General features: G+C 34.1%; 1 protein-coding gene and 1 pseudogene across 1 annotated transcript in view; one reads left to right on the top strand and one right to left on the bottom strand.

Annotated features, from left to right (window-relative positions):
• PCNX2 (pecanex 2) overlaps positions 1 to 26,180 on the top strand; it is a 413,266-nt gene that overhangs the window by 80,972 nt on the left and 306,114 nt on the right. Inside the window, exons 9-12 of the mRNA XM_074222998.1 lie at positions 8,689 to 8,857; positions 20,499 to 20,644; positions 24,581 to 24,734; positions 24,834 to 24,866. Coding sequence (XP_074079099.1) covers positions 8,689 to 8,857; positions 20,499 to 20,644; positions 24,581 to 24,734; positions 24,834 to 24,866 — 502 coding nt within the window. The remainder of the gene's footprint in view (positions 1 to 8,688; positions 8,858 to 20,498; positions 20,645 to 24,580; positions 24,735 to 24,833; positions 24,867 to 26,180) is intronic.
• On the bottom strand, positions 16,311 to 17,852 carry LOC141510855 (small ribosomal subunit protein eS8 pseudogene; annotated as a pseudogene).

Raw genomic sequence — 26,180 nt, forward strand, 5'->3', positions numbered from 1 at the left:
CTAGGGACAGTCTCAAGAAATATCAACCCAAGGTCTAATAAGAAGACATTTCTTAACCTGCTTAAGAAATTGACATACTATCTATCCAACCTATTTTAAAATTTTCAATTCTGAGAAATACTAAAATGCCTAAATTTGTAGAGCAAGGAAAATGGAAAAATGTGTGATTAGAGAAGACAATCATTTACTTTCCTATTTCCTTTCTTGCTCTTAGAAGGAAATTCAAATCAGTACTTAGCAAATGTTAAAGAAATTTGGGGAAAGGGGGAGAACTTTTATTAAAATTTCATTCACTCCAATACACATAACAATAATTTTTAATTATTTTGACTTCCCTATTTTCTCCTTCCATCCTTTTCCCTTCCCTGAGACATTATTTGATATAGGTTATAAATATGCAATCATGCAAAAATATTTCCATATTAGTCATGTTGAGAGAGAAAATACAGACTCTCCCCCCCAAAAAAATCACAAAACTTAAAATGATGAAAAATAGTATCATTCAGTCTGCATTAATACTCTATCAGTTCTTTATCTGCATATGAAAGAACATTTTTTGATCATGAGTCCTTCAGAATTGTCATGTATCATGTGTTTCTGAGGATAGCTAAGTCATTCATAGCTGATCACCATGCAATATTGCTATTTTTTACAATGGTCTGTTTGTTCTACTCACTTCACTTTGTGTCAGTTCATGTAAGTTTTTCCAAGTTTTTCTGAAATATGCCTACTTATCATTTCTTATAGCACAAAAGTATTCCAATACAATAGCACAACTTGGTCATAGATTCTTCAATTGATGGGCATATCTTCAATTACCTATTCATTATTACTCTATAAAAGAGTTATTCTAAATATTTTTGTACAAATCGATTCCTTTCCAACTCTTTCTTTTATCTTTTTGGGATACAGATTAAAGGGTTTGCATAGTTTTATATTTCTTTGGGCATAATTCCAAATTGTTCTACATAATGATTGAATCTGTATTCTGATTTCCTACATCCCTCTAACATTTAACACTTTTCTTTTCTGTCATATTAGCTAATCTAACAACCTCAGAGTTGTTTTAATTTTCATTTCTTTTACCAATAGTGATTTAGAGCATTTTTAATTGACTATAGATAGCTTTGAGTTTTTTTCATCTGAAAACTTTCAGATTTATACCCTTTGACTATATCAATTTGGGACTATTTTATATTCTTATAAATTTTACTTAGCTCTTTGTATATTTGAGAAATGAGACTTTTATCAAAGACATTTGCTGTAAAATTTTCTCCCCAGTTTTCTGCTTTCCTTATATCCTGCTTTTGTTTATGCAAAAGATTTTAAAATTTAGTATAATCAAAGTTATCAATTTAACATCTCATAAAGTTCTTTGTCTCTTGTTTAGTCATAAATTCTTCCCTTATTCATAGATCTGACAAATATTCCATGTTCCCTAAATGTGTTTATAGTATCATCCATTAAGTCCTAATTATGTATCCATTTTGATCTTATGTTGATATATGGTGTAAGTTGTTGGTCTGTATCTAGTTTCCAAATGGTTTACCATTCTATTTTCCAGTTTGCCAGTCATTTTTTGTCAAATAAGTTCTTGTCCACAAACCTTGGGTCTGTCAAACACTGGATTACTATGTCATCTTCTATTGTTTGTGTACCTTATCTATTCTACTGATTCATCTCTCTATGTCTTAGCCAGTAATTGCCTTGATGAATGTTACTTTATAATATAGCTTGAGATCTGGTATTTTTAGGCCACTAGAAAACAAGGAACTGTGCTGATTAAATAAAGTATATATCTCAGAAGTCTTAGTGCAGGCAGACTTCAGGTTTTCATATGTGTCTGACTCTTTGTGATCTGATTTGCATTTCCTTGGCAGAGATTCTGAAAGGGTTTGCCATTTAATTCTCCAGCTACTTTTATAGATGAGACAGAGTTAGTGACTTACCCAGAGTCAACATCTAGTAAGTGTCTGAGGCCAGATTTGAACTCATGAAGATAATTATTCTTGAATCAGGCTTGGCACTCTATCCAGTTACCACTTATATGCCTTCTAGGTGGTAAAGCTGATATTTAACATCAAGTATCCTGATTTCCAGTGATCTCTCCATTAGACCAGTGTGCGTGTGGTAATTAGGGAATACATTGGATAGACTATTGAATATGGAGTTAGGAATACTTGAATTCAGTCTTAGACATTTATGTGTTGTTTGGCCCTGGGTAAGCCACTTAGCCACTGACTACCTCAGTTTTCTCATCTGTAAAAATTGAGTTAACAATAATACTCATTTCCCAAAATTGTTATAAGGATCAGGAGAAAAAATATTTGTAAAATATTTTGAAAATATTAAAGCAGTATATAAGTCCTAGCTATTATTATATCATAAATGAATTAAGCAAAGTAATTCTTGGAGTGGGTGAAGAGAATGAGATCAAAAACTTGTTTTGATATTGGACAGATCTATTATAAGAAATGTCTTCCTTTTATTGAACCAAAATCTGCCTCCTTATAATAGCCAACCATTTCTTGCCAATCTCTGGTATAAACCAGGTTCTTTAGTCCTATTTCTTGAAAATGTTAGTACTCTTCTTTTATCCCCTAATAATCTGTGGATGATATAACTTGTTGAGAGCAGTATATGGAGAAAACTTGTAGGAAGGAAACTCCCTCTCTTTCTCCTCCTGATCTTCTTTATATCATATTTTCTGGACCCCAGAAGTAAAGTATGTCATAAAATGCATCTTTTCCATGTTTTACTATAGTAGATGCTCATTTTTTTTCAATTACCAGTAGAGGATGCTCTGTACCTTCCACATTTTTCACAAATGCAGAATGTATTAATCATTCAATTGTGATCTATTTATAGCTACTTGTTAAAACATAATTTAATTCAGGTTTTGATTCTATTAAAGTCCCTGCATATTGTGGTTATCCCATCATCTGATGCCAGAGTAATACAGTGCCCCTCTGATAATTTCCATGCAAACCTGAAATCAGGAGAGCTCAGACCCCCATGATTCAGCTATATTGCTCTAGGTAGAATTTGATCTGTAAATCTCATTTCATACTGATGCATATTTCTAGAAGGTGTCACTGGGACTAAGATCAAAAGGTCAACAATGGAGTGTTGAATTCAGAGTTAGAAAAACACAAATTCAAATCTTGCTTCAGATAGAAACTATCTGTGGATTGATGACGAAGTCACTTAACTCTCTCAGCTTCAGTTTCCTCATCTATATAATGGGGATAATAATAACACCGATTTCTCAGAGTTGTTATGAGGATCAAAATAAATAACATGTGTAAAATGCTTTGAAACCTTAAAATGCCATATAAGTGCTATCTTCATCATTATTATTTTCATTATTATCACTATTATTCCCACTCAACTGTCTCCAATTGGTCACTTCCCAATTATATCATAACTGTACATATTCTTAGTTGCACCTTTTCATTTTTAGGTGTGTATTCTTGAGCTAATGTCAGATAATATTCTGCTATAGCTTTTAAGCTCTGCTCTAACCCATATCCACACTGACTTCCTCAGGCTCTAATCTCCTATCAGCTCAATCCCAAAACATCCTCTCATTTCACCATTCTCCCAACTTTCAGAACAGTCTCCTAAACCAACAAGCAGTAGTCCTGAGACTACAACTTCCTGAAGCTTTTTAATGACTCCCATCCCTTAACTTCAACCTCTCCTCTCCTCTTCCTCTCCTCTCCTCTCCTCCCCTCTCCTCCCCTCTCCTCCCCTCCCCTCCCCTCCCCTCCCCTCCTCTCCCCTCCTCTCCTCTCCTCTCCTCTCTTTTCCTCTCTTCTCTAGGAGGAATTCTACTTCATTTACTTCTTCTGATCTCTTACCTGCCAACCCAGTTATACCATAACAGGAGATGGAAGAAAATCTTCCATAAAGGGAAAAAACTTCATTTTCTTTCCCTCATAGCATCTGAAGCTCCTGGTAGTAATTACTTTAGATTTTTTTTTTATTTCTATTGAGGTAATTTAAGATTCTCTTCTCTGGGGGTGAGGGGACTCTGGTTCATTTTCTTCTTTTTTCTCCTTCTTGTTTTTTCCTTCTCCTCTTCCTCCTCCTCCTCCTCCTCCTCCTACTTTTCTCCTTTCTTCTTCTTTTCTTTTCCTTCTTTTCCTGCTCCTTCCCCTTCTCTTCTCTGGGGGGGGGCAAGGGACTCTGGTTCATTTTCTTCTTCTTCTTCTTCTTCTTCTTCTTCTTCTTCTTCTTCTTCTTCTCCCTCTTGTTTTTCTTGTTCTTTTTCTTTTCCTCCTTCTTCCCCATCTCCTCTTCTTTCTCCCCCCCCCTCCTCTTTCTTCTTTAGTCTTTTGCTTGTCTATCCTTCGGTTCCTGGGTTAGGTTCCACATGATACTTTTTATTGTTCAAATTCCCATTTTCATTATCTAGAAATTTTCTTTTACAGTTGTGTCATGGCAATGAGCAGAAATTTTATCTCAAAGTTCATTTTTTTTTGTTGTTTAAAAATTCCTCCTTCAAGTAATGTTATGCCCTTCATTCAGGTCCCTCAAATCTTCTACCAGTCTGAGTCAGAGGATACAGAAACAAGGTTTGTTGTTGTTCAATCATGTACACAGCTCTCTGTGACCCCAGTTGAGGTTTGCTTATCAAGGGTAATGAGTGGTTTGCCATTTCCTTTTCCAGTTCATTTTATAGTTGAGGAAACTGAGACAAATGAGGTTGTTATTTGCCTAGGGTTCGTTACATAGTTAGAACGTGTTGGAGTACAGATATGAATTCAGGAAGATAAGTCTTACTGACTCCAAGCCACCTAGCTACCAGTAGAGGAGAGTTGTTTGTCAAAAGATTTGGATATGGCAAACTCAATAATAGGAAGCCCTGGTTGTTTTGACTTGGTCGTTTGAACAATGGCAAGATAGGAATCCCACATTTTCAAGCATCTAGAGTCTATCTTAGAACATTTATAGTTCATGATCATATCTTTGAGAAGGGGACTAGTTGTGTAATTTCATTGTTGTAGGGAACCCCTCAATAAAGGAGTTCCTTCTTCAAGAGCCAGCAATCACTTTCTTTGCAATTTATAGTCTCAAATAATTGCCTATAGCATTGATATGTTAAATGACTTCCAGAGTCACAGAGTCAGTATATTCAGTTTGAATCCTAATGTTCTTTAAATCAAGATTGACTTTCTCTATATATTGCCTGAATCAGTTTGTGGAATATTATATTACTATGTGATAACTATTGATGAGCTCTTTAAAAGAAACATGTTGGCTACCATTTTAAAAATAGGAAATTCTTATTAGGAAACTTTCAAAATATAACAGCATATGCATGTTTTTTGTGATATATGTGTTCTGTGATATATGCATGTGTGCATATATTCATATATAATGTGTATATGTACATCTCCTTGAAATTAATGATATTTGCATATGCATAAAGAATATATTTAGATATAGTTCTGTATATAATATAGGTATTCAGTGCATATAGTTTATGTTACAGATGATCATAGATATTCTATGTGAAACGTGTATAAAATAAATATGCATGTTAAATATCATCCATCTGTTTATGCATGCATGTAGGATATTCTAGTTTTAAGCTAGTATATCTGAAAAAATCTTGAAACAGAAAGAGGTGGAAGTTTGTTTATGTCACTGTACTGACAACAAGCATTGAAAGTAAAAAGAAAGGTATTGATTTTCTCTCCCCAAATCAGTTGAGATTTTATTTATTTCCTAGACCATCACTACTCACTCATTCTTAGTTCCACAATATAAATATCATATCTGAGATGTGTCAACTACCCAGTGATTTACCCTGCCAATATGTAAATAACCTAAGTAAATTTAGCAACTACCTAGGTGCAGAACTTTACTTATTTGTATGCTCTCTGTTAGGAACACCCCCCTCCTTCCTGCCTTTTTCACTTTCACTCTTTTTTATTCTTTTTAAACTCTTTGTTTTTTTCTTGAATATTGCTAGAGCTAATAAAGGAAAACAGTTGTATATCTAAGTCAAAGAAGTCTCCCAGCTGTCTGTGGTTATGAATTGCCTACTGAGTTCTAAAGAAATGCTCAAGATGTTCTCCTGATGCTGGTAATCAGAGGAGTAAGCATGTTAGGAAGCTGGCTCTTGGCATTAACTTTCTGATACAATTTGTACAGATAATGAGTTTGTGTTCATGGAGAAAGGAAGAAGAATATTTGTGTGAATACCAGAAGGAGAGAGACTGATTAGAGAGTGGAATTGTGTTATGTGGAGTTACATGGATGCAGAGCACTGAGCAATTTGAGGACATGTTTTAGATACATATCTTATAAAATCTGTGATCATCTTTAGGTGTGGATTCCAGAGGATTTTAATTGCCTTTGAAGGTAAACCTTAATACTTACTCTCTTTTCTCTCCTAAGTGGAAGGCAGAAAAATAAAAAATCACAGATAATTATTAATAGAGAACATGAAAATACGTCAAACTCTCATTTACATATCATCAGGGCCAAATCAATAGGAATTTGACACATCTCGGATATGGTGGTCATTGGTGGAACTAAGAATGAGGAGAGATAATCAAAGAAATAAATACAGCTCCAAATAATTTGGAGAAGAGAGAACCTGTACATTTCTTTTTACCCTTGAATGCAAGCCATCAGTATGGTAATATAAACAAAACTCCTCATTTCTATTCTACATTTGATTTTATTTCAACCCTAATCCTATGAGATATTTTTTCATCCTAACTTGCAATTCCAGTGTATACATTTGTATTTAGATATATATCTATAAGATATTCCAAAAACTCTAATGAATTTTAAATTTACTATTATAAAATAACATAATTTATTTGAATTCATTATTATTTAAATAGAATTATTATTTAATGATCATCGAATATTTAAGCTTAAACTATATTAAAATTTTTGAGATATTTCATATACAAATGTAAAAAATTAGATATGAACATCTTATTGAGCAAAAAATATTCCGTACTGATCACATTTAACATACTTATTCATTTGTATTCATTTACTCCTAGGGAGTAAGGGAAGAGTAAGGATTATGATAGCACATAGAAACTGGCAGCAACAGCTGATGTGCCTAGCCAGTGAGCTTTAGTATGTGCTGGTACTTACTGTGCCTGTGATGGGATTCCAAATCTGAGGGCAGTGATGATGGAGCCCTAAAGATGTATATTCATGGCTCATTTTTGTCATTCCAGTTGGGAGGAACATCATTTGTTTTACATAAATTGAGATAGGTTATTCACATTTCCCCTCCCCCATTTCAACTTTGAGAATCACAATTATCATTGGAACTGAAACCTTTAAATTAATACCAAATATTCTGGGTTTAGCTCATGTCAGTGTTTCAAATCTATTTTTGGAATATAATGAAATACTTATGACTGATAAAAATGCAATAAAATGAATTGACTTGTGATAAAATTTTAAAATGGTAATTGGATAATTACAAAAAAAATGAAGCTAGCCCCCTCTGTCTCCACATTCACCATGGCAGCAATTCATAATTGGAATGGCATTTTGCATGGCAGTGAGAATTCTGTTAGGCTTCCAACATTTTAGAGCTTGATAGAGTGTGTTTTTATGCTCAGGTGACAAGGAAACCATGCTAACAATTCAGACCCTAGACCTGTTGACCAACCATATTCTAAGGACAGCATATGTGTTTCCTTTATAGGAAACCATGTAAAACAAAGATTGTTTCTACAACATTGGTAGGCTCCACATGGGAAAGAAAGTACCCTAAGCAGCATAAACCAACACGGAGCTAGATTATGTGAGAAAAGGTCCTTGACAATTAGGGGAGAGTTGAGAATAGTGGAAAAATAAAGAAAGCAGTTACTCTTCACGTTCTTATGGTTTAACACTATTCCTGGTATAGATGACTTCTTTCTTTATATGTCTGTTCTTACTGCTTATCAGAGTGCCTGCCATATAAGAGGTGTTTAATAAATATATGTTTATTTTTGGTTGTTTGAAGGGATAAAGAATTCAACTCATATTAATTTAACTGCCTGACTTGAGAAAACTTGGTTTCAAGGAGAGAAGTTAGATGGAAAGATGTTATCCATTATTGTGAAATGTTTAAAATAGAGGATCATAAGGATTAGACAGCTTCCACAAATCAGGTACATTCCCAAGATTCCAAACCACTATTCACTATTTCAAGAAGATAATTTATGACTCTTGATAGCTTCCTGCCCATTAAAGTGCAAAAATTTGAGGTTATTCCCTAGACTACCAGACAAATATTCAGTGGCCCTAGAAAGCAGTGCAACTTGTATATCTTATATAATCCTATTTATGAACAACATTATTTCTTTGTTGACTGAAACTGACATTTTTTGCTGTGGAATGTCTTTTCTATCATTATTATGGTCAGTTCACTGCCAATCTTCAATTCAATTAAACAACCATTTATTAAATTGCCTACTATGTTCAAGAACCTAGTCTAGGTGTCAGGGATACAAAGCAAATACAAAGATTAAGAAGAAACAATAAAATACATGCCTTCAAGGAACTAACATTTACCACTGAGGAGGGAGAGACTTTGGGGAGTCATTCAGCTTACGTTAATGTCTCTCTCTGTGTGTTGCATATATGTATATGAACTAAAACAACTACAAATAATTTAAAAATATTATATTTGTATGTTTTATCCATTTGTAGTGAAAGACATTTCAGTTCTTCCAGCACTACAACTTCTGCAAGCCAAGAACCATCTTCTGGGGAACCAGCATTGAGTGCGCTCCAACAACAGCTTTTACTTATGGTGGCTCGTAGGACCCAGTCGGAAACCCCACGGGTACAGTGTAATATCACTGCTCCTAATATTTCAGTAGGTTATATTTTCTAACTATAGGATTATTAAGGGATCTCTTGAGAAGCTAGTTAAATTGGACTCAGTCTTTTTATTCAATGGCAGTAGCTTCTGTGATGTTTTCCCAGGGTAGTTCAGTAGAGGACACTACACTGATATATATGGCAAGGAGAAAGAAATATGTTTAGACCAGTTTCCCAAACTAATTTGCCTATGTAATACTTTCATATTTGAAATAGATTTCTGTAACCCATAAATATTGACTTGTAATCATAAAGAATATCTTCAGGATAGAAAATTCCACTTATTTAAAATTAAAAAAGTTGTTGCATATCATAAACACTTTAAATAAAATTCTATTTAATAGAGGAGAAATAGAAATATTGAATTTCATTACATCAAAGAGTACATGGGGCAGGTTAGGGTTGGAAAGGAGTAATATATAAGAAGTTTGGAAATGTAGGACAGGATCATGTTATGAAGGGCACTGAGTGCCAGAGGACTTTTAGATGAGATCCTAGAGGTGATTGAAAGTTACTGAAGTTTAAGTGATATGATCAGACATGGACTATAGATGGATCAATCTGACAGATAAATTGAATATGAAAAGATAAGTAGAGAGAAACTTAAGGCAGGGAGATAACCAATTGCAATAATCCTGATGTAAGATGTTAAGGGTCTGTAATAGAGTGTATGCAGTTCTAAAAAGGAGAGAAGGATGCATGTGTAAAGATGTTATGCAGTTGGAAAAGGCAGGATTTGACTACTAATTAGGAATGGAGGGTTTGAGAGAGTGAAGAGAGTTATAAGGACAACCCAAAGGTTGTAAGCTTAGATGGCAGAGGAATGGTTGTGACCTTGGTAGTATTAAGAAAGTTGGGAAGATAGAAGGAGTTAGGGAAAAGATGATGGATTCAGCTTTGGGCATCTTAAGAAAAGGAGAATTTGGAAAAATGATATTCAAAAAGGTAAGACATAAAGGATAACAACCTAAAATCACCTATCTGGAAAAATTGAGTATAAATCTACAGGTAAAAGACTTAATACTTAACAAATTAAAAAGTTTCTAAGTATTCCTTATGAAAGGGCCAGAACTGAATAGAACATTTGAAATGAAAATATGAGCAAAGAAAGCACCTTTGACTGATTTGAAGGGACTATGTAATTGTTTTCTTTCTAATAGAGGGAGAAGAAACAAGCATCCTCTTGGAATCTTAATGTCAGAAAGGATCACAGAAAAATAACAAAGGTAGTGACCCTGGGGGTTGGATGTTTTTTCCTGTTCTAATGATCTAATGATCTTAGGAAATGGAAATGGAAGAGAAAAGACAATACATTGTAGAGGAAAGGGGAAAGAATTTGTTATCTTAAATAATAAGACTTCATGAGTTGGAGAGCAAACAAACATGGAAGAAAGGTGTGGGGGATAGGGTATTACATATATATATATATATATATATATATATATATATATACATACATATGCACACATGAATGGAGAGAGAGAGAGAAGGACAGGGGAACTTGTGCTAGAAATGCATAAAATGTAATAAGAAAATAGATGGTGATAAGGAGAGGGGAAAGGAATTTTATGAGGAAAGACAGGCTAGGAAAGGGAGAAGTCATAAGCAAAACAAACTCCTGATTAGGGAGAAGATCAAGAGAAAGAAAGGAGAGGCAAAAAAACAAAAACAGATTGGTTTAATTATAAGTTACTATTAAGAAAACCTTTCTTTCAATGTCTTTATTAAAAGGTAAGGCAGTAAGCAAAGAGAGGAAAAAAGATAATGAGAAAATACAAAATAATAAGATGAAAGGATATATACAATTAATAATATCTCTATGAATGGGATAAACTCACCTATAAAAGAGAAGATAGCAGAAATAATTAGAAAGCAGAATCCAACAATATGTGGTTTACAAGACACACACTCAAAACATAAATATTTATGCATAATTAAAAATGACACTAAAGCAAATTTTTTTATGCTTCAGATGAACTTAAAATTAGAAAAACCAATCATGATATCATACTGGGCAACAATATAAATAGACACAATAAAAAAGACAAATAGGGAGATTATTAACAATGCTATAAATAATGAATTAATATCTTTATTGCTATCTATCTTTCTTTTTATTTAATGATTGACATATTATCTAAAATATATAAGAGAAGGCTAATTTAATTATTAGGAAAATTTCTTGGGGGGAGGTTAAATGTATCCCTTTCAGACTTAGATAAATCAAACAAGAATGGGAAAAATAACTTAAACAGAACTTTAGAAAATTTACAGAGAAATGATGCCTGGTAATCACTTAATGGGAGTAGAAAGAAGTTTATATGTGTATTATGTATTATGGCACCTTCAAAAAATTTGACCATGCATTAGGGATAAAACCTCACAAATACAGTAAAGAGAAATATAAAATATATTCTTTAACTATCCTAAGGTACTAAAATTATATTCAATCGAGCATTTGAAAAAAAGAAATCAAAGTTAAAGACTAAATAATTTAGTCTCGAAGAACTGCAGAATCAAAGAACAAATCACAGAAACAATAGAAAACATCACCACAGAAAGCAACCATAGTGAGACAATACTGGGATGCAACCAAAGTTGTAGTTAAGGAAAATTTTATATCTCCAAACACTTATCAACAAAATAGAAAAAGAGCAGGTTAAGTAATTGGGCTTGTAATTTAAAAAGAACTAGAAAGAGAACAAATCAAAAAACTCCAAATAAAGACCAAATTAGAAATTCTGAAAACCAAAGGAGAGATTAATAAAAGACTGAAAACAAAATCCACCACCACATTAGTGTGTTTTTTATTCAATACTTATTTAGACTGATTGTAAAACAGAGAAGAAAACCAGAGATTGTAAAACAAAGAGGAAAAATGAAAAGAGAGAATTCACAATGAATATGAAAGAAACTATTAGGGTAGTATAGCACCCTGTGGGTAGAAAAAGGCATCATTTTATTTGAATGATTTTGAATTCCTTTCCAAAAATGATGTGCTGACAGCTCTACCAACAATGCTTTAGAATATGTATTTCTAACATATCTTGAATATTGAGAATTCCCATATTTGCTACTTTTGCGATTTTCTAGCTGTGAGATGAAATCTTCTCTTTAAGAAAAACCTTTCTGTAATTTCCATTGGAAATAGTCTGGTACTGAATTGCCACCATTAACTAATTCCTTTCACCAAAGAAATCCAATGACATTAGAATGTCATTTGTGGAAAGGAACCTTTGAATTTTCTTCTTAGACCTTTGCCATTTCATAGTCTCCATCCAGGTAAATTTGTTAAATTCAGTAACCCAAACCTATTAGCACAAATATTTACTCCTGATTCATGAAACAATACCTACTTGATCTAAGAATATTGTTTTGTTTATTATATACTTTGAAACTGTCTCAATTTTTTCACTTCTTTTTGTCAAGGAAGTGTTAATCTTTTTATAGCTATTTTAGGGTTAAACCCTTATCTTCATTGTGATTGTAAAATTTTTTATTAGGTTTCTTTCCAAATCTGTCATAGTACTCAGGATATTGTTCCTGTGGTATAAATTAAGACTTGTTATTGTATAAGTTTTACTTGCTTTAAATGTGTTCTTCCCATTCATCTTTGATTTAAGCGTGTCAGTTTGTATTTTTGTGTATTCAGGCACAGCCCTCTCCCTGGTATTTTTTTGATCAATGCATTAGGCTCAGAGGGGATTAAATTATGTGTATGTATTGCTTTCATCCAGTGATTCAATGTGCCTTCCAGATTCAAATTTGCAGCCTTCAATCTCTATATTTCTTTTGTGTACATTAAGAATTTTGAAATGTTGGGAATGTAAAAAATATATATCATTGAAGAAAAATTCTATGAGGTGATTTTCAGTGGAATATATATATATATATATATGTATATATCTTGACATATTCCATAAAGTAAGACATTTTAGATTCAGCAGCATCATTATTACTATCATCATCATCATCATCATCATCATCATCATCATCATCATTTCCTTCTCTTCTGAATTTCAACAGTTTGTGGAATTCCCATTCTCAAAACTTACCTCACCCCATTAAAGACTGACAATTTGACTATAATTTGTAGTCTCAAACAGTTGTCCAAGACACTGAGAGATTAAGTGATTTGCCCAGGATCACACAATCCTGTGAGAACCAAGTGTTGAACGCAGATCTTCCTGACTTTGATATCAGTCCTCTCACCTCTGTCATAGTGCCTTTCCTTATTTTCATTTTCATTATTTTCAGCTCAGGTTTTTGTTATCTACACCTATAACTTTTTACCATGGGTTTATTACTTCCTGTAAAGTCATCTTTGCTTTTGTATGAGGACTCTATCTTATCAGTATTATTAAAAACATCATGATATCTCCATCACTAACACATGGGTCTATAAGGCACATGCTTATCACCTTTAAGCACATCTGTATACTGTTTTCATTTTTTATGGTATATGAAGAAGTCTCTTTTAGCATTTTAAAATATTTTTGCAAGGCTATTTGGTGAAAGACTTATTCCAAAAACCACAAGTCATAAAAAGATAACAATTCTATTGACATAACTGAGGTATCAAGGTAGAATAATGGCTAGAGGACTAGACCCTAGTTCAAATCCATTCTCACATACTAACTGTAGGAACCTAGCAAGTCACTTAATCTTTGTCTTAGCTACTATTATTATAATACCTATTTTTTAGATGGGGAAACTATTTCCTGGAGTAGTTGTGAGGATCAAATGAAATAATATTTGTAAAATCCTTAGTATAGTGATTGAAACCTATTTATAGTAGGTGCTTAATAAAAGCTTGTTCCCTTCTCCTATGACTTCCTTCTTAGTATTTGACTTTGGACAGAATTCATTTATTAAACACTGATTTAGATAATGTCTTTAATCTTTTAAAATTGAAAAACCCCATATAATCTCTGAATGATATATCAACTTTGTCAAGGAACTTTTTGTAACAATATTTCTTATGCATAACATCACAGCAAAGTAAAATTTGGATGGAGAAAATGGTTTTAAAAATACATAGAACTAGCAATGAGGAGTTTGCTCAGTAAATCTTAACTATTCTCAATTAAATCTATTATTTCTAGAATTATTCTTCAATTAACATAACAGAAAAGTGGATAGAATATTCAGGTTTCATATATAAGTGTGCATACATATATGCACACATACACACATAAACACACACACACACATATATATGAGTACAAATAATATAAATATAAGTAATATTTTTGAAAATTCGAGGATGGTCAAAAATTCTAATCACCAAAGGTACCTGCAATGAAAAACATGTGAACAAAGTCAACTGTTCCTCCTTCTGCTTAAATCCTGGAGAAAACAATTCACTGGCACCTGCCAGGAGAGCAGTTGTCAATACAGAGTGATTTTTTTTTCACCATTTTAAACTGTTCAAGGATAGATTGTACTCAGGAAAAAAGTTCTCTAAAAATTCCACAAAGTTCTTTTCTTTATAATTTATTGATTCCTTTTCATTCTGTTTAGCCATTTAATAAGATCTCTCATTTTGAAAAAGCAAAGTTATCCTTCTGGAAATACTGAAAATTTAGCTCAGTTAACTACATTTTCCTCTTAAAAATATATTTTTTCAGTAAATAGGTCATTAGTAGGAAATCCTTGGATCTTTTAATTGAGAACCACTCAAATAACTTGATTCAGGTAGCCTGATTTAGGGAGAGATGCCTTATTTGGCACTACCCCATCTTTGGATGATTTATAAATTTACATAGTAATAGAGCAGCTGCCCTTTCAGAGTTCATTACTTAGAGTAGATAAATCAATCAATAAATATCTATTCCACATACAATGTCTATCATTGAAGAATACAAAACTAAAAATGGAACCATTTCTGTCTCAGGGAACTCACTTTTTATCAAAGGACACATTATCAATCCATATAAGCACATGCAATATACAAATATGATATTTTTTCAGAGTGAAGCATTTTTAGCTGGGGAAGACCTCATGCAAGAAATACTATTTGAATTGAGATTTGAGGAAAACTAGAATCATGTACAATGTGCATTTTTTCATTGAAGGTTTAGCACAATTATTTTATGATTCCTTCCTTATCCTTTCAATGGTGGATGTTTGGAATCAATATCCAGATATGGGTTTTGACAGCACATTGAGCTGATTATACTAACAAACTTTGTAGCCTGCAGGATCACTGCAGTTCGACTATCACTGTTTCTCTATCACTGCAACATTCTTTCATACTTTATACTGTGAATCTCCTCTCCTGCCCTCAGTTTCTGACCCCTCCTGATCAACATCCTATCAGCATGCCATGATGATGCTTTTGAGAGCAATGATATTCAACAGAACTGCTTATTTCCCCACTATCATCCCCCTCCCCCCTCCAAATTGAAGAGCTGTCTAACTTCTTTCTCTTCATTCTTTGGTTTCTTTTCCTCTACAGTTAAGACAGTCTGCTGCTTACTGCCCCTGTCATTCCTCTTAATTGCTACAACTGTGGATGTTGTCATTGCTGGCATCTGTTGTTCCCTTACCTCTTTTTTCCCCCCCCACATTTCTTTGTTCTAGTTTCTTTGGTCACTTGTCACCTCTTCATGCTTTTCAGCACAGAAAGACTGACCTCTGTAGTCAACACCAGTCAATCAGAGAATTCCTTTTCTTTTTTTTCAGGTAAATCACAGCATATCAAATATGATTTTCAAGTCTTAGACACTTGTCAGCTGAATATATATTGAAGAAATGCTTCTTTGCCTAAAAAAGGGATTTGGGAAATATGACTTACCACCTTCTCATTTCCCACCCCTTTTTGGAGCTAGAGCTGTCACAGAAACATGAGGGACATGAGAATTACATTTCAGATAACTGAATTTCGATGGAACTTTATTTCTACATATAATTTTTATGTCAAGAATAAAACTAATAAAAGGTAGTAGCTCTGTATCTCTTGAATGTTTGCAAAGCATTTTATATATTATCTCATTAATCTTCACTACAATCCTGTTCAGTACATGCTATAATTGTTTTCTTTATGGATGAGGCTGAGATGATATTTGGAAAAAATCATTCTATCTGGAATCTAAAAAAACTGAGATCAAGCCCATCCTCAAACACTTTCTGTGTAATCCTAGCCAAGACACTTGATTCCCTATCTGCTTCAGTTTCTCTCAGCTGTAAAATGGTAATAATAAATAGCCCTATATCCTCTGATAGTTGTGAGGATAAAATGAGATAATAACTATAAAATTACTTTTTAAACCTTAAATCACGATATTTATGAGAATGATGTTAATAATGATAGCAATGATGATGACAGTATAAATTGCTTAGGGACAGACAGCTAGTAGTATCTGAGGCAGGACTCCAAGTCATTTCTTTTTTTTTTTAAACAATCAATCTGGGGTTTTATTTAGTGAAATGTCTAAATTAAGAGATTATTTGCCCTTTCTGGCTTTGATCTAATTTAGGTAGAATTCAAACTCTTTGCCCTTGAGCACACATAGCAGTCTGCTCCAACACATTGGTCTGACTTTGATGCTATCTATGAAAGCAAGGAGCTTGTCCTGCTGCAACTGTTCCTCCAGAACTAAGTTGATCTTCCTGTTCTTCTTCCTCTCTTCATAAAATCTCCTCCTCCTCCTCCTCCTCCTCAGGAGTCAGCTTTGCTCCCTTCTTCTGACCCAATGGCAGGGCATAGTGGGCAGTATGGGGTGCTATCGATAAGCACAATGTAATTCTTCACCAGTGTCTTGGTCCTGACCAGCTCATTGCTGGATGCTTTGTAGACCACATCAATTATCCTTGTTTTTCGGGTACAGCATTCGGAGACCCAGGAGAAGTTGCCCATGCCAAGCCTCTGCAACCGGCACATTTAGTTGCCTCCTTGGTGGATCTTGGTGTTGGCGGGCCAGCAGCCCAGCTCATACTTGTGCTTCTTGTGGTAGGGCTTGCCCTTGCCACTGGTCTTGCGGCATTTGTGCCAGTTATTCCAGAAGATCCCAATGGTTGGGCAAACTGCAAAGACCAACTCATTTCTTTCTAACTTCAAATTCAACCCTATTTCCTAAGAAATAAGCAATGTCTCACTTATTCAAAAGCAACAAATTCCACATCTTCGTCTCTCCAAAAGATAAAGAGTCTGAAATGAAGCATAAAAGGAATTGGAGAGGCTCTACTAGCTGTCACTAACATTAGAACTAAATTCATTTAATTTACTCACATCAGAGTCTTTCAGTCCCTCATTCAGAGACTTAACTTTTGTTTGCATGAAATCCTAGCAAGTTTTCATTTTGTTTCCAAGATCATTGCAGATTAGAAGGAAGATATTAAAATTAGAACTGGAAAGCAAGAATAGCAGCTGACAATTTGACAGGAATTCATCAAATTCAAATCAAATCAAAATGTTCTATTTATTAATGGTGGAGTCTTTGTACTAGGTGATAGTGACAAAGTGAAACAATTCCTCCCCACAAGGAGCATATAGTCTACATAGAAAAACTCTAAAAACCAGACAAAAGAAACTCAACATATAGAGATCTTGGGCTATTAAAGGTAGGGACAAAGAGTTCTGAGTTACTTCCAGGGCAAAGCAAAATGAAGTTGTTGACATTCATAGGGATTAGTATGAAACAACAAGAAAATATAACTTTTTATTCAATATACATCATTTAAGAAGTTAGAGAAGTGGGTAGTATATTTTAAAACAATTTCCATCCATAAAATGAGTTATGATATTTAAAAAAAATAAACTTTAGTGATCTGGAAAATTGACTTTTGTAAGATGGAAAATGAGATGATTACTGTAGTTCAGAGATCACTTCATTGTCTCGTTTAGATTTATTGTTATCTGTCAGACTTTTATCTCTATTACAAAGCTGGGAAGTCAAAGGTCATAAAAACCTGAGTCATTTGTCCCAGATAATACTACTTGATCTTCTTACTGTGTCCGCTGTTCTACATAATTCCTTTAGTACCATCTCAAGATGGGATTGTGCCAACTCTGTCTTTCTGGAGGCAAACATTTATTTAGCTGTTCTTATATATCTATTAAGCATTTTGTTGTTCAGTCATTTCAAACATGCCTGACTCTTCATTACCCTATCTGGAGTTTTCTTGGCAGAGATACTGGAATGGTTCACCATTTCCTTCCCAGATTCAACAGGAACTGAGGCAAACAGGGTTAAATGTCTTGCTCAGGGTCACATAGTAAATGTTTGAAGCCAGATTTGAACTCAGTAGGATGAGTTTTAATGATTTCAGCTGGGGTGACTCTATCAACTGTGCCACCTACTTGCCATAGTTTAGCATTAGCCTAAATTTAACCACTGACTGAGCAAAAGTATATTCTCAGATAAGAGAAATGCTCAATTGCACTTCAACTATATGCTAGCTAGACAAGCACTACATATAATAGATAAACTATAGTATTGGCTTCTTAGAATCCTAGAATATTTGTAGAAGGATAAAGGACATCTACCTCAATTGTTTGAAAACTTAAGAAACAGAAGCCCTGGTGATCTAAATTTCATTGTCCACCTTTATCTGTTTCTTCATTTTTATATTAGAGTTTCTTAAAGGGATCATACTTCTCAGTCAATCAAAAAATATTATATAGCAATTATTAATCTTAGTAATTGTACTAACTGTAGTAACCACTGTAAATACAAAGCAAGACAAAACTATCACTACCTTCAAGGAGAATACAGTTGAATGGAAGAGACAATATGTAAATAACTAGATACAAAAAAGATCCATAAAGAGTCAATAGAAGATAATTTGAAAGGTGAAGGTCTCCTGCAGAAGAGATTTTAAATTGAATCTTCTAGGAAGCCAGGGCAAGTAACTAAGAGACATTTAAAAGAGTAGGTATGTAGGGGACAGACAATAAAAAAAAAAGTTGGGGAGTAGTTTATCATGTCCAAGGCAAAGCAAGAAGGATTCTAGACTGCTTGATAGGGAACAAAATCTAAGAAGGTTGGCAATCTTTAGAAAAGGGATAGAGTATGACGAGCTTTAAATGTCTAACAGAGAAGTCTAAAATAGGGAGCAATGAGAGTTTCCTGAACAAGGGGACTGAAATGATCAGACCTATACTGGAGAAAAAAATCTTGGTACCCGAATAAAGTCTGGATTGACACAGAGAGATATGAACTTGATTTGTGGCAGTTAGGTAGCACAATCTCACAGATGGTTCAATGGCCACTGAACCCAGACTCAAGAAGACCTGGATTCCAATCCAACCTCAGATACTTCCTAGTTGTATGACACTGAACAAATCTGTCTGCCTCAGTTTTCTCAAATATAAAATGATAGCGGTAATAGAATTTACTACCAGAGTTCTTGTGTAGATAAAATATTTTCAAAATGCTTATCACAGTGTCTAACAATAGTAATTATTTCATAAATGCTTATTTCTCCTTCCATTGCTACCTAAGGAGACTGGTAAGAAGACTTCTAGGAGAGAGGTGATGAGGACTTGAACAAAGATAGCAAAAGTATTAGTATAGAGAAAGTGTGTGTGTGTGTGTGTGTGTGTGTGTGTGTGTGTGTGTGTGTGAGAGAGAGAGAGAGAGAGAGAGAGAGAGAGAGAGAGAGAGAGAGAGAGAGAGAGAGAACAATGTTGGAAACATAGAAATGACAAGATTTGGCAATAGATATCTATGAGGAATGTAAGAGGAGGGTTGTGTTCTTGACAATACTAAAATATTCAAAACGTCTAGAAGATAGTTGGGGATGGTTAATTATTATAGCTCTGAAGAAAGACTAGCTCTCAAACTTTCTACTTCCCAGGATTGTAGCAAGGAAAGCAATTTTTCAACTATGAAGTACTGCACATGTGTGATTTGTCATATTTACATGGATTTGTTTGGCTCATATCTCAAATTTACTTATGAATATGTTGTAACTTCCAGTGGAATTCTGTTTCCTTGAAATTCCAGTGAATTGAAGTTTTTTTGAACTGATGCTGTCTCATATTTTCTATTTATGTTCCCAATACCTAGTACCTGAAATATGGTAGATATTGAGTAAATATTTGTTTATGGATTGCATATCAGCTAAATGACTTTTCTCCATTAAGCTTTGGAGTTTTCTATTATCTCTAGTAAACATTTACTCAAGTTTTATAGCAATGGCTTATTTTGATGTGTGGGTGACCTTAGATAGCTAAAGAGTACACCAGCAGTTCCCTATCTCTGGATCCTGCCAAGCAAGAAAAATTTTGCCAGGGGGAGTACTTATACTGAAAAAAACTCTAAATACATAAGTATTGAAAAAAACATAAATGAAATGTCTTGCTGCACTTCAAAAACATTTCCTGCAAAATAATCTTATGCCAAATTCTCATTTTACACAAAATTTCTTTTGCAATTTATGCCTTTAATAATGATATATTGATGTGATATATTATTGGCATAATTTCAGGTCTACAGAAAATCAGCTATATTGTTAAGAAATACCCTCCTATCAATTAGAAAATTTTCTTACCTTATCTGTGTTATGAGAATATATTCATATAAAGTTCTGAAACTGATCTTCTGCCTCTCATATTTTAAAGTTTGAATTTCTAATTAAAACAATAATGTCAACATGAAACCCTCTATTCTTTCTTTTCTACTTAAAAGCATCCAAGTCAGGACCTGGAAGAGTCTTCTTGCTCCTCAGCCCCCAAAAAATTTAACCGAGAGCAGTTCTACAAATTTATAATTTTTCCTGGCAAGTGGATTAAAGTCTGGTATGATCGACTTACCTTGTTGGCACTGCTGGATCGGTAAGCCCCTGCTCATGCTGATGAACAACAGGAGTACCTAATAAGTGGTGTAGAGTTGCACCCTATTTAAACAAAGAATAAGAGATGCTGGAAACCTCAGGAATGTTCAAAAAGGATCTGTCTTCTTTGCCAGAATCTCAAAACCTAGACAAAAAGATCATGAAAGTTTAAGAATTAATATGGTTTAGTAATCACTGCAGGACATTTGGGAATGAGCCTTTCTAGAATCAATCTGAGCAATGTGGTTTGGACTGTCAATGATATTTTAACAGTACTTTCTGATCAGAAAGAATCCTCTGGGCAACTTTTTGGCTTCAATTTCCACATCTGCAAAAAAGAGGGCAAAGGACCTCAAGTGGTCTGAAGATTATTTCCCCTTAGCTTTTCTGAGCATTTACTAGAAAGTTTGCTACTTCATATTTCCAACTTCTGAGGCTAGGTTATCTTTGGTCTATTCCAGCCTTGAAGATAGGTTCACGTATTTTTGTAAAGAGAAGTGCTTGACATAGAGAGTAGGAAGAAAAGACCTGGGGACAAAGGGAAGTATTAATGATTGCCATTTTTTGGAGGGGAAGGAATAGCTTTAAATTTTCTGTCTCAGAAAATATGCAGATGAGATGACACTAAAATTTTCCTTTGACCTTTTTTCCATTGGTTCACCTCTTCTCCTTTCCCTCCTCCGACTGAAACACTAAAGTGGGAGGTAGGCAGATAACAAGATGAAGAACAAATTCAAGTTTTCTTATATGTAAATTGTTATTTATATCTCTCCTCTTAATATTACTTTTCATTGGCACTGTATATATCTTTTACATACAATTTTGGCATATTATCTACCTTATTAATTTATGAATTCTTTAGGCACAGAGCATATATGTCTTGCATCTTTTGCCTTTGGGGGGGTTGATTGACACAGTTCTTGATATGTAGTTAGTATTTAATTAATATCATCTTAATGATAATAATGAAGAGGAAGAAGGATGAGGAGGCATACCAAGGAGAAAAAGAGGGAGGGGAAAGAAGGGGAAGAAGAAGAAGAAGGAGAAAGGTCAGGAAGAAGAAAAGAAGAAAGAGGAGGAGGAAAAATAGGAGGAGAATCTATAACAACCTTTTCATCTTCATGAAAGAAAGTAAAGGGCTTTGAGTGGGCTAGAGAGAGGTAATCTATAAATCAACCAGATGATGATTTTTCTATAGACTTTTCTGAGGATTTGCTACATCAGCCTTTGTCTCCTCATGTAGTTCTAGGTTTAGCTTCTGATAATGGGAGTGATGGTTAAGGGTACAGCTAGAGACAGTCTAATATTTCAGTTAAATTTCTTCTCCACATCAAAGGGTAGAAAAGATAATTTATATGAATGTTAAGGTAACTAGAATGGATGATTTAATTTCCTGATTATAATACTGTTTTTGCAAATATGTGTTTCTATTAGTAAACCTATTCAGTGAAATGCTAAGATTTCATACTTAAATACCAAACAAGAGGCAATACAGTAAAGGTTGAATGCTTGCTCAGTTGTAACATGTCCCCTAGTGACTACTTTTCAGTAGTCTTTAATTGTATGATCACATAATAAAAAACCACAGTGCTACAAAATTAGGAATGTAAATATCAGTACTGAAATGTCAGAAAATGGAATGATAATGGTCCTTTTAGCGACATTGTTTCCCAAGGGATATACACTTATTTAACGCTTCACTAATATTCCAAGATAATATAGTTTGTTTGAGCATTTCCTGTAAGTATATATTGCTCATTCAATATTAAAATGTTTGTCAATATTCCCAAAATCAGCCCTAATATTTCAGTAATATAGACTTGTTTCAAAGTTCATTTAAAATGACTAAAACCAAAAAGACATATTTTGCTCAGAAAAGTAAAACCCAAACTCTTACTTTGTTAAAAATAAAAATTTTATAAGGACAGCTAAGTGGTGAAATGAATAGTTTACCATTCTTGGAGTCAGGCAGATCAGAGCTTAAATTCAGCCTCAGACACTTGATACTTACTGACTGTGTGACCCTGCACAAGTCACTCAATCCAAATTTCCTTATAAAAATAAATTGTATACAGCATAATTAAAAAATATTTTAGCCTTCATAGCTTTAGTCAATGTAGTACAATAGAAAGAATGCTGTTTTTTTTTGAGACAGTCAAATCAAGAAGCATTTTATTAAGCACCTGGTACTTAGTTGCCCAGCACTGAATAAAAGACATGGGGGAGATGAAGAAAGGCAAAAAAATAACTGGTTCTCAAGACATTTATAATTCAATGGGTGTGCAAACAATTACATTAAACAAGACATTTATAGCATCAATTGTATATAGACCTTGAGCTAGGTCTACAGAAAGAAGTTGACTCCTCTCTTTTGGATTACTATCATGAGGCTGGACTAGTATGTGCCCCATTGATTACAACCCACCCAGACAGCTCTCAGAAAAGGAAATGTAAGGATTTAGTGTAGTAAGACTATTCTTACAAAAACACTCCCCTTCCCTGGAAAAAAATTGTGATATATTTTTACAGAAGTGCCTATATAAGCCAGGAGAAAGTGAGCTCAGGTTTAAAGAACCCACTTGACCAAAGAATAATTCACAGCTACTGCTTGGAGAAGTCCTTTTAATCCTTTTGAGTTATCATATAGCTCTCTGCTAGTCCCTGAGGGTCAAGACCTTTGTTTTTAATTCTGGAAACTGTAGGTCTCTTTGCCCCAAAGAGGTAAATCATGCTAACTGAAACTGTTTTTCCTCAATGTGTCTAGTTTTTTCTCTCTGAAGTTCCAGCTGGGATACATTGTTAATGGTTCTGACTTTCCAAGACCTGGCTAATGTTTTAAAGGGGAGGGGGGGTGTGTGAGAAATGGGACACTTCCTCTACCTTTCTCACACTGGCCTCTGATACAGGCTCAAAGTGTCTTCTTTCTCAAAATGCTCCCCAAACAGTTGCTATAAGGCTCCTATCGAGTATCACCTTCACGAAAATTCAGAGGTCCAGAAGTCTAATTATTTCAACTAGTTCTATTGCATTTGGTCATCTGATATCATCCAACAAATGAAAGCCCTTTACTACATCTCTTGATTAAAAATTGGTTTAAACCAGGAGCAGTCAGATGGTGTAGTGGATAGAGCACTAGTACCGGAGTCAGGAGGACCTGAGTTCAAATCAGGACTCAGACACTTGATATTTACTAGCTATGTGATCTAGGGCAAGTCACTTAACCCCATTACCCCTACAAAAACCAAACAGCAAAAGTTGTTTTAAACTTAGGCTATGCTTTTGATTGGTTAATAAATGTATATAGGAATTATTTGTTCCAATTTTATATATTTAATTGATCAATTCCGTAACTCAAAGTTATGTTCTTACCTGATGAGCTTTTGGCATCTCGGCTAACTAAATTTAATTGAGGGTGACACAATCATACATATATACATAATTATACACATGCATATATATATATATGATATATATGTATGTGTGCATGAATACACACACACACACACACAAACACACACATACACACACACACACCCCAGACTAAAATTTCTGACTAGTTAATAAGGCAGCTAGATGGTGCAATGGTGAAGGTACTGGCTCTGGAATCAAAGAGAACTGAGTTCATTTTCAGCCTCAGAAATTTACTTTGTCATGTGATTCCAGGCATGTCACTCAGTCTCAATTCCTTCATCTGTAAAATGGTAATAGTAGTAACCTACCTCTCAGAGTTGTTATGGGGATCAAATAAGATAATTACTATAAGCTGTCTGGTACCTAGCAGGCCATAGCTTCATAAATTGCTTCTTCCCTTCCTTTACAGAGCTTAAAAATTTATTTAAAGGGTAATAAATGTTGACTGTGATCTCTTCAGAAGCATAGAGCTTTTCTCTACTTAAGAGAGACTTAAAAATTTCCCCTTATTTTTATCTTTTCATAGAACTGAGGACGTTAAGGAAAATATATTTGCTGTTCTGCTCATCATTCTGGTATCTCTGCTTGGATTTCTAACACTGAACCAAGGCTTCTGCAAAGATATATGGCTCCTGCTCTTCTGCCTTGTTATGGCCAGTTGCCAGTATTCCCTTTTAAAGGCAAGACCAAAGCTATTTCTTATCAGGTCAAAGTCTTTGCGAATGTATGTAATTTAAAACATCATGTGATCTCACTGACACTTCTGATTTGTGTTTTAGAGTGTTCAACCTGACCCTGCCTCACCAATACATGTAAGTGTTCAAAACACAGGCAAGTAATTTGTCTTGTCCATTTTCACTGAGGACAAAATCCAAAAATATTCACCTGGTAGAACGTGACTATGGTAAAAGGCAGTGATGGTGTTAAATAAAAGGGGGCCATCTAGTAAATGTCCAGCCTCTTCTAATCATTTAACAAATATTTGCTGAGTAATATTTTAAAAAGCTTTGTTCCTTTGGAAAATGGATGGACAGATGGACGAATGGGTGGGTGGATAAAATCTGATACTTCCCCTTTCACATTTAACTGCTCAAACAGTTTTTCTTCTTGCCCAAGGGAATGATGACCCAGGAACAAAGGGAAATTTATTCATATTCCCCTACCTCATCTATCAGAAGGTTCTACATATTGTAAACATATTTATGATAACAGTGAGAGTCCTACACATGAAGAAAGATGAGCTTAAAATAGCCTTCCTGGACTTTATCACCACCTTTTTCTGGTGCCACAGTAAACAAATTATATGGAAAGAAGATAGTATCTCCTATCTCTGTTATACAAAAGAGAAAAATGCCAGTTCAAATTTACAAGTTTCACCCTTCTTATTACCTACTTTTTTACCCCCATTGTTGAATTTTTAGCCTAGTAATTATCTGTTGTTATATTTAGACATTATATATAGTTCCAATTATTTTATAAAACTATAAAGTTCTATACAAGTAAATGTAATAATATGACTGCCTAATATTAATCATAATAAATCAATAATGATAACAATGACTTATATTTTACATTTTCATAGTACTTTCAAGTTTGTCTCATTTGGTCCTAACAATCCTCTGAATAACTTAATACTGTTCCCATTTTATGGATGATAGTGGAGCTAAACTCAGTCACATGGAACTGAAACCTCAGTTTCTTTAAGCTAAAATTATTCCCTTTAATTATGTTGTCTTTTTGTTTTTATTAGTCATCTTATGGTATATGCTATGAAATATAACCTATCATATTCCCAGCAGAGCCTGTCCAAATGCTTTTGAGCCAGACAGATAAGCAGTTCAAAACCTCTACTATTTAAGCAGTCTTTTTTTTTCTTTGTTATCTTACATTCCCTTGAGTACATGAAATAACCATGCTAAATTAAAGCATGATCAATTCTCTTTTCTGGTTTTAAAATTCATCACTAGGATTTAGAATTGATTTTAAATCTGCTATAACTAATGTTTCCCCCATTGTAATTAAGGAAAGCACATGATTGGATGATCATATGACACATGTTTCCTTCTTGTTGAATTCGTCTGCTCTCTGTAATTGGTTTACATATAATACAACTCTTTTATCCCAGA

The sequence above is a fragment of the Macrotis lagotis genome, chromosome 2, assembly GCF_037893015.1.
Source record: "Macrotis lagotis isolate mMagLag1 chromosome 2, bilby.v1.9.chrom.fasta, whole genome shotgun sequence".
NCBI classification, from domain to species: domain Eukaryota; kingdom Metazoa; phylum Chordata; class Mammalia; order Peramelemorphia; family Peramelidae; genus Macrotis; species Macrotis lagotis.